Source organism: Hyla sarda, chromosome 9 (assembly GCF_029499605.1).
Source record: "Hyla sarda isolate aHylSar1 chromosome 9, aHylSar1.hap1, whole genome shotgun sequence".
In the NCBI taxonomy this organism is placed as follows: domain Eukaryota; kingdom Metazoa; phylum Chordata; class Amphibia; order Anura; family Hylidae; genus Hyla; species Hyla sarda.
In genome coordinates, this window is record NC_079197.1 from 63,562,961 (window position 1) to 63,579,879 (window position 16,919).

The window sequence follows — 16,919 nt, forward strand, 5'->3', positions numbered from 1 at the left end:
CTTCTTATATAATGTAGATAATACCATTATATGTATATTTGTGGGTAAAAAGATGCTGTCCCCGCAGCTATTGCCAGTGTGTCTCTGTGAGGAGTCCAAACACAGAAAGTGAGGGCAGGACAAGCAGGGCTCTGTGCAGGCTCCTGGCTTGTCAATCATCCTGCTGTGTCAGCCAGTTGGTCACAGTTTCTGTATTTTGACTCCTCAAAGAGACAAGGAGGCAGTAGCTTCAGAGACAAAAATATACACTCACACAAAATATACACATTCTTTAACCAATGTGTGTGTATATATATATATATATACATATACACACACACACATTGGTTAAAGAATGTGTATATTTTTGTCTATGAAGCTACTGCCTCTGTGTCTCTGTGAGCAGTCTAACTACAGAAAGTGTGGGTGGACAAACAGGGCATTGTTCAGTGAGCCTCTGTAACATGCACCCGGCTCACACAGCAGGATGACTGACAAGCCAGGAGCCTGCACAGAGCCCTGCCCTCACTTTCTGTGTTAAAAAACAAACAAACATTTGATATATTGTAGAGCAGATTATATATATATATATATATATATATATATACACATATACAGCTAAAGAGAAAAAGGGCTGGCACTTAGTGATTGAGAGTCCTGTGTAGGAAAATGGAATCCGCTATAGTGTGTGATATATATTTTATCTACAATATATAAAATGTTTTTTTTTTTTTAACGACAGGTACACTTTAATGGCATAACCTGTGGCTATGCCATAAATGACCAGATGGGAATATCCCTTTGAAAAGCTAAATGATAAAGTATCATAGTCACATTTTTAGCTTTACTTGATGCCTTATGAATAGCTTGTTACCTGTCTGTTGTCACCTTCATGAATTTGGCATTTGTGAGACACCTTGTTGAGTTGCAGGTTCCTCCTTAAAGCTGCAACAGAGTGAGGATTCCACTCACATGCATAAACATATGCTGCACCTGCATGCACCAGGAAAGGCAGAGTGAAGTATCCAATACCTAAAAAAAAATAGGTCTACCGTTAAACAGTAGTAATAGTCTGGAGTAGAGTTGAGGAAATTTGAAAAAAGGATTGGTCCTTCCTGTCCGAATAAGTTTAAACCAGACCTAGAACTCAGCAATAACCCTATAACTTGTGTATAACACTGCCTAAGAGCCCTAAAGCCATTTATAGCAAGTGCCAAGTCACCTAGGAGTGTATTAAAGTACTTTTGTACTGGTTTTAAGTGTAAGTTAATGTCACAGTCAGAGTGTAATGTCAATATAACAGCTTTGTATGCTTTTTAAAATTAAAATGGTACAAGAAAAAAAAAATGCCTGTTTGTTGGCAGTTGCCTGCCGGTGTTAAAATGAACATGAAGGTACCAGAAAAAATAATAACTTATTCCATGCGGTCCACAAATTTTCTTTTTGGAAGAAGCAATAGGTTTTGGCATTTTACAAATTAAAATGCCCCCAAAAGGTAGAAGCCCTCAGTAGGTAGGTAGAAAAAAAAAATCCAACTTACCTTTGTGCCCTGCTCTCTGCATCCTCCGGAGCAGATATAGAACATGAAGAATAGATATGTCTATTCTTTCTGTTCATCAAAGATATAGTGAGTCGGCACAGGAACGTATCTCGCAGCTCCACACCTTTTAATCCTTGGCTTTACAGAACCTCTGTGGTGCTCTTTCCGGAAACACGTTTCTTCGAATAGCAATAAAAGATACTGGACGTCACTCACTGGTAATCTGTATCCAAAAGCAGTTTATTTACACAGTCAGGTCATTGTACGAGCATGGCCAATGGTCCACTTCTCGCTATTCCTAGCGCTTCCTCAAGACCTTTGACCTCTTCCCAAATCCCCACCCTTATATACGAAAAAAAACTTTAATCAACACATTCAGTTCAATACAAACCATTAAAACCTTAAAATAACTGGTGAGGATCTATTACAGCACCATTTCACAATCCTCTGGAGTGACTTGCATAAAAAAACTATTAGGATCCAAATGTTTGCAATACATCATTGAAACCATAAAACTTCATAATATTCTATTACGGTTCAGGAGGGAAGACGCTTATATATTTCCTTTTTCAATATAAATTTTTCAATGCTTCAGTTTTCAATATAAATTCTTTTTTTTTTTTTTTTTTTGCAACAATCTCTTATGCCTGACGCCTGCCGTATCAGATGTTTTAACCACGGTAAGACCTAAAAACTTCAATTGTTTTATATCATTATTGTGAAATAACCACATATGTTCGATCACTTGCGTGTGAACAGTGGTCTGATCATTTTTCCAACATTATAGTGCCCACAGCCAAACACTAAAGCGTAAACAACTAACTTCAGATCAATGATGGTAGCTAAATATGGCCCTAATCTAATGTTTTTTACTGGAAGCATATGAGAGCAAAAATGACATTTTCCGCATTTATGATTGCCACTAGGCAGTTGTTGTTGTATCCAGTCCTGCTGTTTTTTTTTTTTAATCTATTTTTAACCAACACATCTCTTAAATTTCTACTCCTTCTGAAGGAAATCAAAGGTTTGTTAATTATCGCGGTTTTATTTAAAATTTTATCCTGTTGAATTATGTACCAATTTTTATGTATTGCTGTTTTTATTTCTTTTACGTTGTTTTCTATCTTCAAATTTCTTCTGTTTGTTTTTATTTTTTAGTAGATGATTTCTGGAAATGGCTCTGGCTTTTTGTAAGGCTTGTTGGATTATAGGATGTGGGTACCCCCTATCATATAGACGTACTGCTAATTCATGGGCTTGTGACTCAAAAACTTCATCTTGCGTATTTATTTCTTTTATTCAAATGAATTGCCTATAAGGCAACAACCTTTTTACGTGATCTTGGTGGAAACTATCAAATCTTAATAGAGAATTTATGGCGGTTGGCTTTCTGTATCCCTCTACCTCTAAGTTATTCTCCACAATTTTTTATCTTACATCTAAGAGCTCCAACAATGTTTGGCTTAAAACGTTAGCGAAAAACACATAATTGAAGTTCATATATGCAACAAAATCTTGAAACTGTAACTGTGTGCCTGACCAAATAATTATGATATCATCTACATAACGTAGATATAGTGCCAAATGTTGGAAATATGGATTGGTATGGGAAAACACCTGTACTTCATACAGTAACCCCCAAAAAATATTTGCGAAAGTGGGTGCCACCAGCGTTCCCATCGCCGCCCCGTCTGTCTGTACAAACCAGTCATCACTAAATTGGAATGTATAATGGCTTAAACCAAATTCTAACATGCCACAAATGTAAGTAATTAAGTGTCCGTCGTATTTTTGTGTACAGGTTCTCAACGTTGATACTCGCCAGAAGAAAATATGACCAAAATCCTATAAAATTTGTAATAAATGTTTGGTATCTTGTAAATATGATGGGATTGTCTGTAATATCGGTCTTACTATGTAATCCAAATATTGAGACAGAGGCTCCATTAATGAGCCTCTGCCTGCCACAATCTGGTGTCCAGGTGGAGTTTTTAAACATTTATAAATTTTTGTCATTCATAAATCTATTATGTATGTATAATTTTTCTGTATATTTTAAGGAAAAAATACTCAACTCAATGCCACTTCTAAATATTGTTCTCACCAACTGCCGATTTTAAAAAGTGGGATCACATGATAATCTCATATGTTTTACTATCTGTTAATTGTCTTTCAGCCTCTTTTAAATAATATGCTTTTTCCTCACCATCAGTGAGGTTGGTTTTAGCTTTAGGGTAAATCAATACTTTCACATCTCGCTGTACGCATTCCATGAACAACTGAACCTGTGGGCAAACGGGGATTGAATGAAGACAGAACAACGCCATGAAACAGCTGAAACTCCCATTCTCCTTCATTCTCAACATCAGGACAATACAACAGTAATTTCAACATTTTTCTATCAGTATCACTAAATGAGGGATTAATACAGAATCCCAGTGGACCTATATCTACTGGTTTTTCCCCACTAGGTAATATGACCTGTTCTTTATCTTGTATGGCGTCAAGAGTAAGCAGGTCACCTGGAAAAAGTAGGTGTACCTGCTCCTCAATACACCACAACAAATGTAAATTTAACTGATTAAGTCTTGTCACAGGAATGTATATTAGTATTGAGTAAGGGCTTAAATTACTGCTTACAAGCGGAATTTGATTACGCTAAGCTTGTAATATATTAGCATAGTTCAGTACGCAAAATCAATCTTCATTGCTTTTTTGCTTTTAACCCCATACAAGATAAAGAACAGGTCATGTTACCTAGTGGGGAAAACCAGTAGATATAGGTCCACTAGGATTCTGTATAAATTCCTCATTTAATGATACCGATAGAGAAATGTTGAAATTACTGGTGAATTTCCCTGATGTTGAGAATGATGGCGAAGGGGAGTTTCAGCCATTTCGTGGCAGTGTGCCATCTTCATTCAATCCCCCATTGCCCGCAGGTTCAAGCATTCAGTTGTTCAAGGAATGTGTACAGCGAGATGTGAAAGCATTGATTTACCCTAAAGCTAAAACCAACCTCACTGATGGTGAGGAAAAAGCACTAAAATGGCTTTACTCTAAAGAGAATGTAATTGTGCACCCTGCGGACTAGGGGGGAAACATTATTTTAATACCTAAGACATATTATTTAAAAGATGCTGAAAGAAAATTAACAGATAGTAAAACATAAGAGATTATCATGTGATCCCACTTTTCAACATCAGCAGTTGGTGAGAACAATATTAAGACGTGGCATTCCGTTGGGTATTTTTCCTTAAAATTTGCAGAAAAATTATAAATACATTTTCGAAAAAAAACATACTGGTACTGGATTCCAAAAATTCATAAATGTTTAAAAACTCCACTCAGATGCCCAATTGTGGCAGGCAGAGGTTTATTAATGGAGTCTCTGTCTCAATATTTGGATTACATACTATGACCGATATTACAGACACTCCCATCATATTTACAAGATACCAAACATTTATTAAAAAATTTTACAGGATTTTGGTTGGCAGTCAAATTTTTTTCTGTCGAGTATAGACATTGACAGCCTGTACACCTGCATCCCACAGGATGCGGGTGTACAGGCTGTCTGTCAACGTCTGGACTCATAATAAAAATATGATGGACACTTCATTAATTACATTTGTGACATGTTAGAATTTGGGTTAAGCCATAATACATTCCAATTTAATGATGACTGGTTTGTACTGACAGACGGAACACTGGTGGCACCCACTTTCGCAAATATTTTTTTGGGGGTACTGGAGGAATAAAAGGGTTTTTTCCCATACCAATCCATATATCCAATATTTGGCACTATATCTACGTTATGTAAATATCAATTATTTGGTCCGGCACACAGTTACAGTTTCAAGATGTGAACATGTCTTTCACTAGCGTTTTCAGGCAAACATTGTTGAAGTTCTTATATGTAAGATTAAAAATTGTGTAGAATAACTTAGAGGTAGAGGGATACAGAAAGCCAACCGTCAAATTCTCCATTAAGATTTGATAGTTTCCACCCAGATCACGTAGAGAGGTCATTGCCTTATGGGCAATTTATTCGATTAAAACGAATAAATACGCAAGATGAATTTTTTGAGTCACAAGCCCATGAATTAGCAGCACGTCTATACGATAGGGGATACCCACATCCTATAATCCAACAAGCATTACAAAAAGCCAGAGTCATTCCCAGAAATTATCTACTAAAAAATAAAAACAAACAGAAGAAATCTGAAGGTAGAAAACAGAACGCAAAAAAAGAGATAAAAACAGCAATACATAAAAATTGGTACATAATTCAACAGGACGAAATTTTCAATAAAACCGCGATAATTTACAAACCTTTGATCTCCTTCAGAAGGAGTAAAAATTTAAGAGATGTGTTGGTTAAAAATAGATAAAAAAAATAAAAATAAAAAAACAGGAGGACTGGATACAACAACAACTGCATAGTGGCAATCATAAATGTGGACAATGTAATTTTTGCTCTCATATGCTTCCAGTAAAAAAACATTAGGTTAGGGCCATATTTAGCTACCATCAATGATCTGATCACATGCAAAACGAAGATCGTTGTTTACGCTTTAGTGTGTGGCTGTGGGCACTATTATGCTGGAAAAACGATCAGGCCACTGTTCACACACATTAGGAAACATCTACGATCACTCAGTATGGGAGTTGGATGTCCGCGAGTGATCGAACATATGCGGTTATTTCACAATAATGATATAAAACAAAAAGAAACAGAATTTATATTAAAACCAAAAGCATTGGGACCATTAGGTCTGAACGAGAGGAAAGATACAAGCGTAATCCCTCCTGAACCGTAATAGAATCTTAAGAAGTTTTATAGATTCAATGATGTATTGCAAACATTTGGATCCTGATAGTTTTTTCAATCAAGGCGCTCTAGAGGATTATAAAATGGTGCTGTAATAGATCCTCACCAGTTATTTTAAGGTTTTAATGGTTTGTATTGAACTGAATGTGTTAATAATCTTTTTTTTTGTATATAGGGGTGCATTCACTCGGAGTAAATAAAGAGGAATTCCCGCCGAAAAATGTATGGGTATAAAAAATAATTTTATTTTTGTGCGAAATTCGAGCGCAATTTGCGCGGAATTGCGCCTGGAAATGGGGGAGAAAGAAGTGAAGGGTTTTTCAGCCATTTCCGCGCGAATTCCGAGCAAATTCCACGCTAATTCCGTGCAAAAACGATGTCGGGCCGAATTTTATTTTACCATTAACTTCTATTGATTTCTGCTAGCGGATTCCGCTTGAAGAATGAACATGCTCATTCTTCAAGCGGAACGGAATTCAGCATCAGAATTCCGCTAGCAGAATTTCCGCAGTGTGAACAGGACAGCGGGAAAAACATCAAAGTCAATGACCAGAGGAGATGTGAATTAATTTGGAGCGGAGAATTCAAGAGGAATTTTTCGAGTAAATTCCCCTTGAATTACTCTGTGTGAACGCACCCTAAGGGTGGGGATTTGGGAAGAGGTCAAAAGGTCTTGAAGCGCAAGGAATTGCGAGAAAAGGCCCTTTGCCATGCTTGTACAATGACCTGACCATTTGAATAAACCGCATTTCTATTCTTTCTGTGGTGTCCGCACGGAAATGCATTGCAGTCTATGAGTCGACGCATTTCTGAGCGGTCCAATTGCTAGATGATAGTGATGATGACTGTAGTGCCTGAGAATGAGGCCTGGCTACTAGATAAATTACATACGACTAGAGTCCTTTAACCTTATTTTGTCCCTACTGTGTTGATCCAGAAGAAGGCAAAAAAAAAAAAAAATACCTTATGAGGCTGATGCAAATTGCTCCATACCAAGGCAAAAAAAATTCCTTCCCGACTCCAAATATGGCAACAAGAATAAATCACTGGATTCAATGTTATGTCCTTATAGATCTAGTATTCATAACATGTAATGTTATTACTGTCCAGAAATGCATCCAGGCCCCTTTTGAACTCTTTTAGGCGCCTTTCACACTGCCGTTGGTGCCCGGCAGTGTGACGGCCGCTGCAGAATAGCGGGATAAAAATTACAGCATGTGCCGTCTTTTTCTCACGCTATTTTCTCCCGTTATTTTATAATAGTAAATGGGAGCCGCTGGGACCCGTTGTTTGCATTGCTCGCCATAAACCTCTTAAGGACTCAGGGTTTTTCCGTTTTTGCACTTTCGTTTTTTCCTCCTTACATTTTAAAAATCATAACCCTTTCAATTTTCCACCTAAAAATCCATATTATGGCTTATTTTTTGCGTCACCAATTCTACTTTGCAGTGATATCAGTCATTTTACCCAAAAATTCACGACGAAACGGAAAAAAAAATAATTGTGCGACAAAATCGAAGAAAAAACGCCATTTTGTAAATTTGGGGGCTTCCGTTTCTACGCAGTGCATATATCGGTAAAAATGACACCTTATCATTATTCTGTAGGTCCATACAGTTAAATAATACCCTACTTATATAGATATTAAATGATACCCTACTTATATAGGTTTGATTTTGTCGTACTTCTGGAAAAAATCATAACTACATATAGGAAAATGTATACGTTTAAAAATGTCCTCTTCTAACCCCTATAACTTTTTTATTTTTCCACGTACAGCGCGGTATGAGGGCTCATTTTTTGCACCGTGATCTGAAGTTTTTATTGGTACTATTTTGTTTTGATTGGACTTTTTGATCACTTTTTATAAATTTTTTAATGGTATAAAAAGTGACCAAAATACGCTTTTTTGGACTTTGGAATTTTTTTGCGCGTACGCCATTGACTGTGCGGTTTAATTAACAATATATTTTTATAGTTCGGACATTTACACACGCGGCGATACCACATATGTTTATTTTTTTTATGGGAAAAGGGGGGTGATTCAAACTTTTATTTGGGAAGGGGTTAAATGACCTTTATTAACACCTATTTTTTACTTTTTTTTGCAGTGTTATAGGTCCCATAGGGACCTATACACTGCACACACTGATCTCCTATGCTGATCACTGGCGTGTATTAACACGCCTGTGATCAGCGTTATCGGCGCTTGACTGCTCCTGCCTGGATCTCAGGCACGGAGCAGTCATTCGTCGATCGGACACCGAGGAGGCAGGTAAGGGCCCTCCCGATGTCCTGCAAGCTTTTCGGGATGCCACGATTTCACCGCGGTGGACCCGAACAGCCCGACTGACTAGCCGGGATACTTTCACTTTCGCTTTAGAAGCGGCGGTCAGCTTTGACCGCCGCTTCTAAGGGGTTAATACCGCACATTGCCGCGATCGGCGATGTGTGGTATTAGCCGCGGGTCCCGGCCATTGATGAGCGCCGGGACCGACGCGATGTGATGCGGGGTCGCAATATACGTCCTGCATCGTTAAGGGGTTAAGAGAAAGGCCTCGACGGGGAGCAACGGCAGTGTGAAAGTAGCTTTAATTAGTTCACCATTACCACTTCCTCTGGCAGAGAGTTCCATAGGCTCACTGCTCTTACAGTAAAGAATCCATCTGTGTTTTGGTGTAGAAATCTTAGGACTGGGACCTACAACAGCAGCATTATTCACCTTGTGGGGCATTTCAATTGTTCCAAATGGCCTTTTAATGCTGCGCCATGTGGTTAGGTTGGGCTATGGGGGGAGATTTATCAAGACCTGTCCAGAGGAAATGTTGCCGAGTTCCCCATAGCAACCAATCACATCCCTTCTTTCATTTCTGAAAAGGCCTCTGAAAATTGAAAGATGCAATCTGATTGGTTGCTATTGGTGACTCTTCCTTCCTAAACTTGGGTCCTGACCATGCCTTACTTTTTGCTTGCAGATCCGGCACTTTGACTGGATTTGTTACACTGGGGAGGCAGAGAAGAACTGCCACTGTTGTAAAGAGCTAATATGTACACCACCACCCTCTGAAAGGCTGGAAGCAACACACTGCAAAAGCTGACTGTGGTCAAACAACTTCTCATTGCTATCCTTTTCTTTAGCATATAGGGTGCCATCTCCTCATTGAAAAAGGGTGGCTCCCCCTTTTTTTTTTTAACCGTGACACGTAAGTGTAGAGGAGATGGAATCCACTAACACCTGGCTGAACGTCATAGAGTCTGACCCTTGTTACTCCTGAACACAAGCCACCAAAGTCCACAATGGCTGTATCCCTCCAAGACCACACATCCCATAGAGGAAATGGACAACTCTGGATTGCTGATGCTGCTACCACTACGACCAACACCACCACCAGGCACATGGTGTCTGCTTGTATTCATACTTGGCACATGGTAGCTGCTACTTGTCCTGCACCTGGGCTATTTGTGTCACCAACATGCTATGTTATTTATCCTATAATATGACATCTACTGGGGAGGGAGGGGGGTAGGGTCAAAGTGGTTAACCAAAAAAGCAAGGGATAAAAATGTATAAAAAGAATGCATTGAGATTACTAAAACAAGAAAGTAGTGGGGAGCCATTAAAATTTATAAGGAAAAGAATATAAAAGATTATATATATATATATATATATATATATTATATAAATTTAAAATATATAAAAGAATATAAAAAAGAAAATATAAAAAGAATAATAAGAAACTATACCAACGTTAAATTACTTGGAATGATTGCCAGAGAGAGTTAAAGGGGTTATCCAGGATAAAACTTTTTATATATCAACTGGCTCCAGAAAGTTAAACAGATTTGTGAATTACTTCTATTAAAAAATCTTTATCCTAACAGACACAAAAGAACAACCTTAACTTCAGAAGCTCATAAGTACTAAGTGCTCTCTGATGACACGTGTCTCGGGAACCGCCCAGTTAAGAAGAGGTTTGCTATGGGGAGGGAAACAAGTGGCTCAGAAGCTGGTGAAGGAAGGAGGGGTTTGGGCTCATGGAAAACTGGGACCACTTCGCTGTCAGTTACCGTCTCTACCGTAGGGACGGGCTGCACGTCAATGGGGAGGGTGCAGCTGTGCTTGGGGAGAAGATGGCTAGAAGGGTGGAGGAGTGTTTAAACTAGGGACTGGGGGGAGGGAACCTACAACATAGAGGGGGAAGATAGTGTAGATAGAGAAGGGGGACTTATTAATGTACCTGGGGTGGAGTGGAGGGAGGGGTTAGAATAGTTAATAGGGATGGGCTTCATAGAAAAAAAAACACCATTGAATTCCATGTTGACTAATGCCAGACGTCTATCCAATAAAACTGACGACCAGGAGTTGATAAAGTCTTAGGAGGATTATGACATAGTGGGTATAACAGAGACTTGGATGGACAATGGCTGTGACTGGGCGGTCAACATACAGAGTTATAGTCTATTCAGGAAGGATCGGACAAAATGGAAAGGGGGGAGGAGTTTGTCTTTATGTAAAGTCCAGTCTGAAAGCCGCACTGCGGGAGGATATATGGGAGGGAAACAATAATGTGGTGTCATTATGGGTAGAAATATATGGAGATAAAAATAAAAGGGGTTTGCTATAAGCCACCAAACAAAATGGAAGAGGCAGAAGATCAGTTACTGAGGCAAATAATTAAGGCAGCAAATCGGAATGAGGAGATAATAATGGGGGACTTTAACTATCCTGATATAAACTGGGAGACTGAGACCTGTGAATCTCATAAAGGAAACAGGTTTCTGACTATAGCTAAAGACAATTATCTGTCCCAAATGGTGCAGGGCCCGACCAGAGGTGGCGCCCTACTAGACTTAATATTAACCAACAGACCTGACAGAGCAATTAAAGTGCAAGTAGAAGGACACCTAGGAAATAGTGATCATAATGTAATACATTATAACTTGTTCTTCAATAAGGGAATATTGCGAGGGGCCACAAAAACAATGAACTTTAGGAAGGCAAAGTTTGACCAACTCAGAGAAGCCCTTAACAATATAAAATGGGATAATGTCCTCAAAAACAAGACTACTGACACTAAATGGGAGACTTTTAAAAATGTCGTAAACTCTCACTGTAAGATGTATATACCTTATGGGAATAAAAGGGTCAGAAATAAAAGAAAACCAATATAGTAACAGTTCATAAGGTTGAAAAAAGACCAGAGTCCATCTAGTTCAACCTATATCCCTAATGAGTCCCTACTGAGTTGATCCAGGGGAAGACAAAAAAACCCTCATACTAGAGGTAAAAATTCCTTCCCGACTCCAAATATGGCAGTCAGAATAAATCTCTGGATCACCATGCTGTCCCTAAATATCTAGTATACATAACCATCAATGTTATTATTCTCCAAAAATGCATCCAGGCCCCTTTTGAACTCTTTTACAGAGTTCACCATGACCACATCCTCCGGGAGAGAATTCCACAGTCTCAATGCTCTGCCTCTTACAGTAAAGAACCCCCGTCTGTGGTGGTGTAGATACCTTCTTTCCTCTAAACGTAGAGATTTTATAGATACAGTCCTGAGTATAAATAGATCATGGGAGAGATCTCTGTACTGCCCCCTGATATATTTATACATAGTTATTAGGTCTCCCCTAAGCCTTTTTTTTCCTAAACTCCATAACCCTAATTCTGATAATCTTTCTGGGTACTGTAGTCCTCCCATTCCCCATATTACTCTGGTTGCCCGTCTTTGAACCCTCTCCAGCTCCACTAGATCTTTCTTGTACACTGGTGCCCGGTACTGTACACAGTATTCTATGTGTGGTTTGACTAGTGATTTGTACAGCAGTAGAATTATTTCCTTGTCGTGGGCATCTATGCCCCTATTGATGCACCCCATGATTTTATTTGCCTTGGCAGCAGCTGCCCAACACTGGTCACTACAGTTTACTATTAACTAAGACCCCTAAGTCCTTTTCCACGTCAGTTGTCCCAAGTGTGCTCCCATGTGATATATAACCCAGTCCCGGATCTTTCCTCCCCATGTGCATTACCTTACATTTATCAGTGGTAAACCTCATCTGCCACTTCTCAGCCCAAACCCTTAAACTATCCAGATCCATAACAGTGCACTGCCCTCTATTGTGTTTACCGCTTTACAGAGTTTAGTATCATCTGCAAAGATTGCTACTTTACTATTCAACCCCTCTACAAGGTCATTAATAAATATATTAAATAGGACCCAAGACTGACCCCTGTGGTACCCCACTAGTAATAGTCACCCAATCAGAATAAGTACCATTAATAACCACCCTCTGTTTCCTATCACTGAGCCAGTTACTTACACACATTCTCCCCCAGCCCGATCCTTCTCATTTTATGCACCAATCTTTTATGTGGCACTGTATCAAATGCTTTGGAAAAATCCAGATATACGACATCCAGCGATTGCCCCTGGTCCAGTCTGGAGTTCACCTCCTCATAAAAGCTGATCAGGTTAGTTTGACAGGACCGATCCCTCATTAAGCCTTGCTGATATGGAGTCATACATTTATTTTTATCAATATACTCCAAAATAGCTCATAGAAAACCCTCAAACAATTTACATGCAACGGAGGTTAAACTAACAGGTCTGTAATTCCCAGGGAGACCTTTTTTCCCCTTTTTAAATATTGGCACCACATTTGCCATGCGCCAGTCCTGGTGAACAGTCCCTGTTACTATAGTCCCTGAATATTAAAAATCGGGGTCTGTCTATTACAATACTTAATGCCATCTGGACCTGGTGAGACAGGTGACCTGTACTGGGGAGTTTACCTTTACCTGTATTTCACCTGGAATTCATTTTCCTCGGTGAATACAGTGGAGAACATAGTAACATAGTTCATAAGGTTGAAAAAAGACCAGAGTCCATCAAGTTCAACCTATAACCCTAATAAGTCCCTATTGAGTTGAGTTGATCCAGAGGAAGGCAAAAAACCCTTATACTAGAGGTAAAAATTCCTTCCCGACTCCAAATATGGCAGTCAGAATAAGTCCCTGGATCAACCTTCTGTCCCTATAAATCTAGTATACATAGAGAATAATTTGTTTAGTATATTTGCTTTTTCCTGATCCCCATCTATAATTTATTCCTCATTTTTTAAAGGGCCTACACTTTCATGTTTAACCTTTTTAGCTATTTATATAGTTAAATAACATTTTGGGGTTAGTTTTACTCTCTTTGGCTATGAGTCTTTCTTTCTCTATTTTTGCGGCTTTTATCTGTATTTTACATATTTTTACTTTTTCTCTATAGCTTTTTAATGCGTCTTCACTGCCATCTTGTTTTAGTAGTTTAAATGCTTACATTTTTGTCATTTATTGGCCCCTTAACATTTTTATTCATCCATATTGGTTTTCTTTTATCTCTAACCCTTTTATATCTTACAGTGAGAATTTAAGATTAAAAAAGTCTCCCATTTAGTGTCAGTATTCATATTTTTGAGAACATTATCCCATTTTATATTGTTAAGGGCTTCTCTGAGTAGATCGAACTTTGATTTCCTAAAGTTCATTGTTTTTGTGGCCCCTCGAGAGATTCCCTTATTGAAGAACAAGCTATAATGTATTATATTATAATCACTATTTCCTAGATGTCCTTCTACTTGCACATCAGATCTGTTGGTTAATGTTAAGTCTAGTAGGGCGCTCCTTCTGGTCGGGCCCTGTACCATTTGGGACAGATCATTGTCTTTAAAGGGGTATTCCAGGAAAAAACTTTTTTTTATATATCAACTGGCTCCAGAAAGTTAAACAGATTTGTAAATGACTTCTATCAAAAAATCTTAATCCTTTCAGTACTTATGAGCTTCTGAAGTTAAGGTTGTTCTTTTCTGTCCAAATCCTCTCTGATGACACCTGTATCGGGAAACGCCCAGTTTAGAAGCAAATCCCCATAGCAAACCTCTTCTAAACAGGTGTCATCATCGAGGATTTAGACAGAAAAGAACAATAACTTCAGAAGCTCATAAGTACTGAAAGGATTAAGATTTTTTAATAATTTTTAAGTAATTTACAAATCTGTTTAACTTTCTGGAGCCAATTGATATATATAAAAAAGTTTTTTCCTGGAATACCCCTTTAACTATAGTCAGAAACCTGTTTCCTTTATGAAATTCACAGGTCTCAGTCTCCCAGTTTATATCAGGATAGTTAAAGCCCCCCATTATTATCACCTCATTTTGACTTGCTGCCTTGTTTATTTGCTTCAATAGTTAATCTTCTGCCTCTTCCATTATGTTTGGTGGCTTATAACTTCATATATTTCTACCCATAATGACTCCACATTATCGTTTTCCTCCCATATATCCTTCTGCAGTGCGGCCTCCAGACTTGATTTCACATAAAGACAAACTCCTCCCCCTTTCCGTTTTGTCCGATCCTTCCTGAATAGACTATATCCCTGTATGTTGACCGCTCAGTCACAGCTATCGTCCAACCAAGTCTCTGTTATACCCACAATATCATAATTTTCTCCAGACATCAACCACTCCAGTTCCTCAGTTTTATTGGTCAGACTTCTGGCATTAGTCATCATGCAATACAATGGTGTATGATTTTCCTTCTTATGAAGCCTATCCCTATTAACTATTCTAACCCCTCCCTCCGCTCCACCCCCAGGTATATTACTAAGTCCCACCTCTCTATCTACACTGTCTTCCCCCTCTATGTTGTAGGTTCCCTCCCCCCTCCCCCCCCAGTCCCTAGTTAAGGCAGCAGAAGAAACAAAAACGGAACTTATTCCAAGCGCCAGATCCCTTGAGGTAGTCAGTCTAACAAAGTAGACCAATTTCAATAACATTTATTCCAAGCATAGATCAACGCGTTTCAGACCCGAAACTGGCCCTTCATCAGGACAGAATGCTGATACAGAAACAGTAAAACGCAGGCAATAAATAGCTGTGGAAAGGTTTAGCACACAGTGGTTGTGTCAATTTAGAATTAGCATATTCACCAAGCACTGTTAGGTAAATGACGTCACAGAGTTTAAAATACATAAAAAATAACATATTATTTGAAAAAAACAGATAGTTCTTACTTACACTGATGTTGTTTGAACAGATAAAATACAATTCTTTGAAAATCTGATGAAAATTTGTTAAAACATTAAGAGTATTTGTTAAAACAAGCGTATCTCCTCATGCACTTGGTGAAACAACGTAGGTAATGCCCAAGTTCCGGTGGAAGCTAATAGAATATAGGTATGCACCTCTTCCTTCATTCATTGAAAAAGTGTTGAAAGAACATTCCATAGTTATTACAAGTAGTGTAGGATGGTTGTAATCTAAAAAGTTATGTATATTATGTAAGAGATCATACTGTGGTGTGGAGCGCTATACAGCGGTGGCGGAGGGCAAAAGGGGCGGGACTAAGGTACTGCTCCGTGTTATGCAATATGAAAGGGAAAAAAGGAAACATAACTACATTAACTAAAGTCACAGTTGGTGGACCGTGACTGAACTAAGGAAATATATATAAGGGGGATGCGCTTTGTTAAGGAGCATTAGGTATTAGTGGCAGAGGGCAGGGGGGCGGAGCTACGGCGCCGCTGTGAATTAAGCAGCGGGATGAAAAAGGGAGATATATATGGCCGTGCGTGCTCGACTTATGGAGCGTACATGAATATATTGGCCGGGACCATCACAGCATAAGAGCTCGAATCCCAAGCGCTATAATGGGCCCTAGTTTAAACACTCCTCCACCTTTCTAGCCATCTTCTCCCCAAGTACAGCTGCACCCTCCCCAATGAGGTGCAGCCCGTCCCTACGGTAGAGCCGGTAACCGACAGAGAAGTCGGCCCAGTTCTCCATGAACCCAAACCCCTCCTTCCTACACTAGCTTCTGAGCCACTTGTTTACCGCCCTGATCTCCCGCTGCCTCTCTGGTGTGGCTTGTGGTACAGGTAATATTTCAGAAAATATTACCTTGGAGGTCTTTGGCTTAAGTTTGCAGCCTAAGTCCCTGAAATAATTTTTAAGGACACTCCACCTACCTCTTACTTTGTCATTGGTGCCAATATGTACCATGACTGCTGGGTCCTCTCCAGCCCCACCCAGCAACCTGTCAACCCGATCCGCAATGTACCAAACTCGAGCACCAGGAAGACAACACACTGTTCGGCGATCCCGGTCTTTGTGACAGATCGCCCTGTCTGTCCCCCTAATAATAGATTCCCCCACTATCAGTACCTGTCTGACCTGCCCTGCACTCCTCATTCCCTCCTTACTGAAGCAGACATCCCCCTGGTGGTCAGAGGCAGTATCTTTCTGCAGTACTGCTAGCTCTGAAATGGCATCACCCTCATCTGCCAACCGGGCAAACTTGTTGGGGTGTGCCAGTTCAGGACTAGCCTCCCTGACACTTTTCCCTCTACCCCGTTTTCTAACTGTAACCCAGCTAGCTGCCTGACTGTCCTGCACCTCCGTCCCACTATCCTCCCCCACCTCTACCCCAGAGAGTACTTGCTCAGTGAGCAGGAGATGCCTCTCCAAGTTGTCAATGCTTCTCAGTGTTGCCAGTCGCTTTTCTATATCCAGGAT

At 39.4% G+C, this 16,919-nt stretch overlaps 1 protein-coding gene across 4 annotated transcripts in view; it reads right to left on the reverse strand.

Annotated features, from left to right (window-relative positions):
* Window positions 1-16,919, reverse strand: part of TRMT12 (tRNA methyltransferase 12 homolog) — a 309,262-nt gene that overhangs the window by 116,427 nt on the left and 175,916 nt on the right. For all 4 annotated transcript variants that reach the window (XM_056540149.1, XM_056540150.1, XM_056540148.1 and 1 more), the window contains exon 6: window positions 854-1,011. In XM_056540149.1, the coding sequence (XP_056396124.1) occupies window positions 854-1,011 (158 nt within the window). The remainder of the gene's footprint in view (window positions 1-853; window positions 1,012-16,919) is intronic.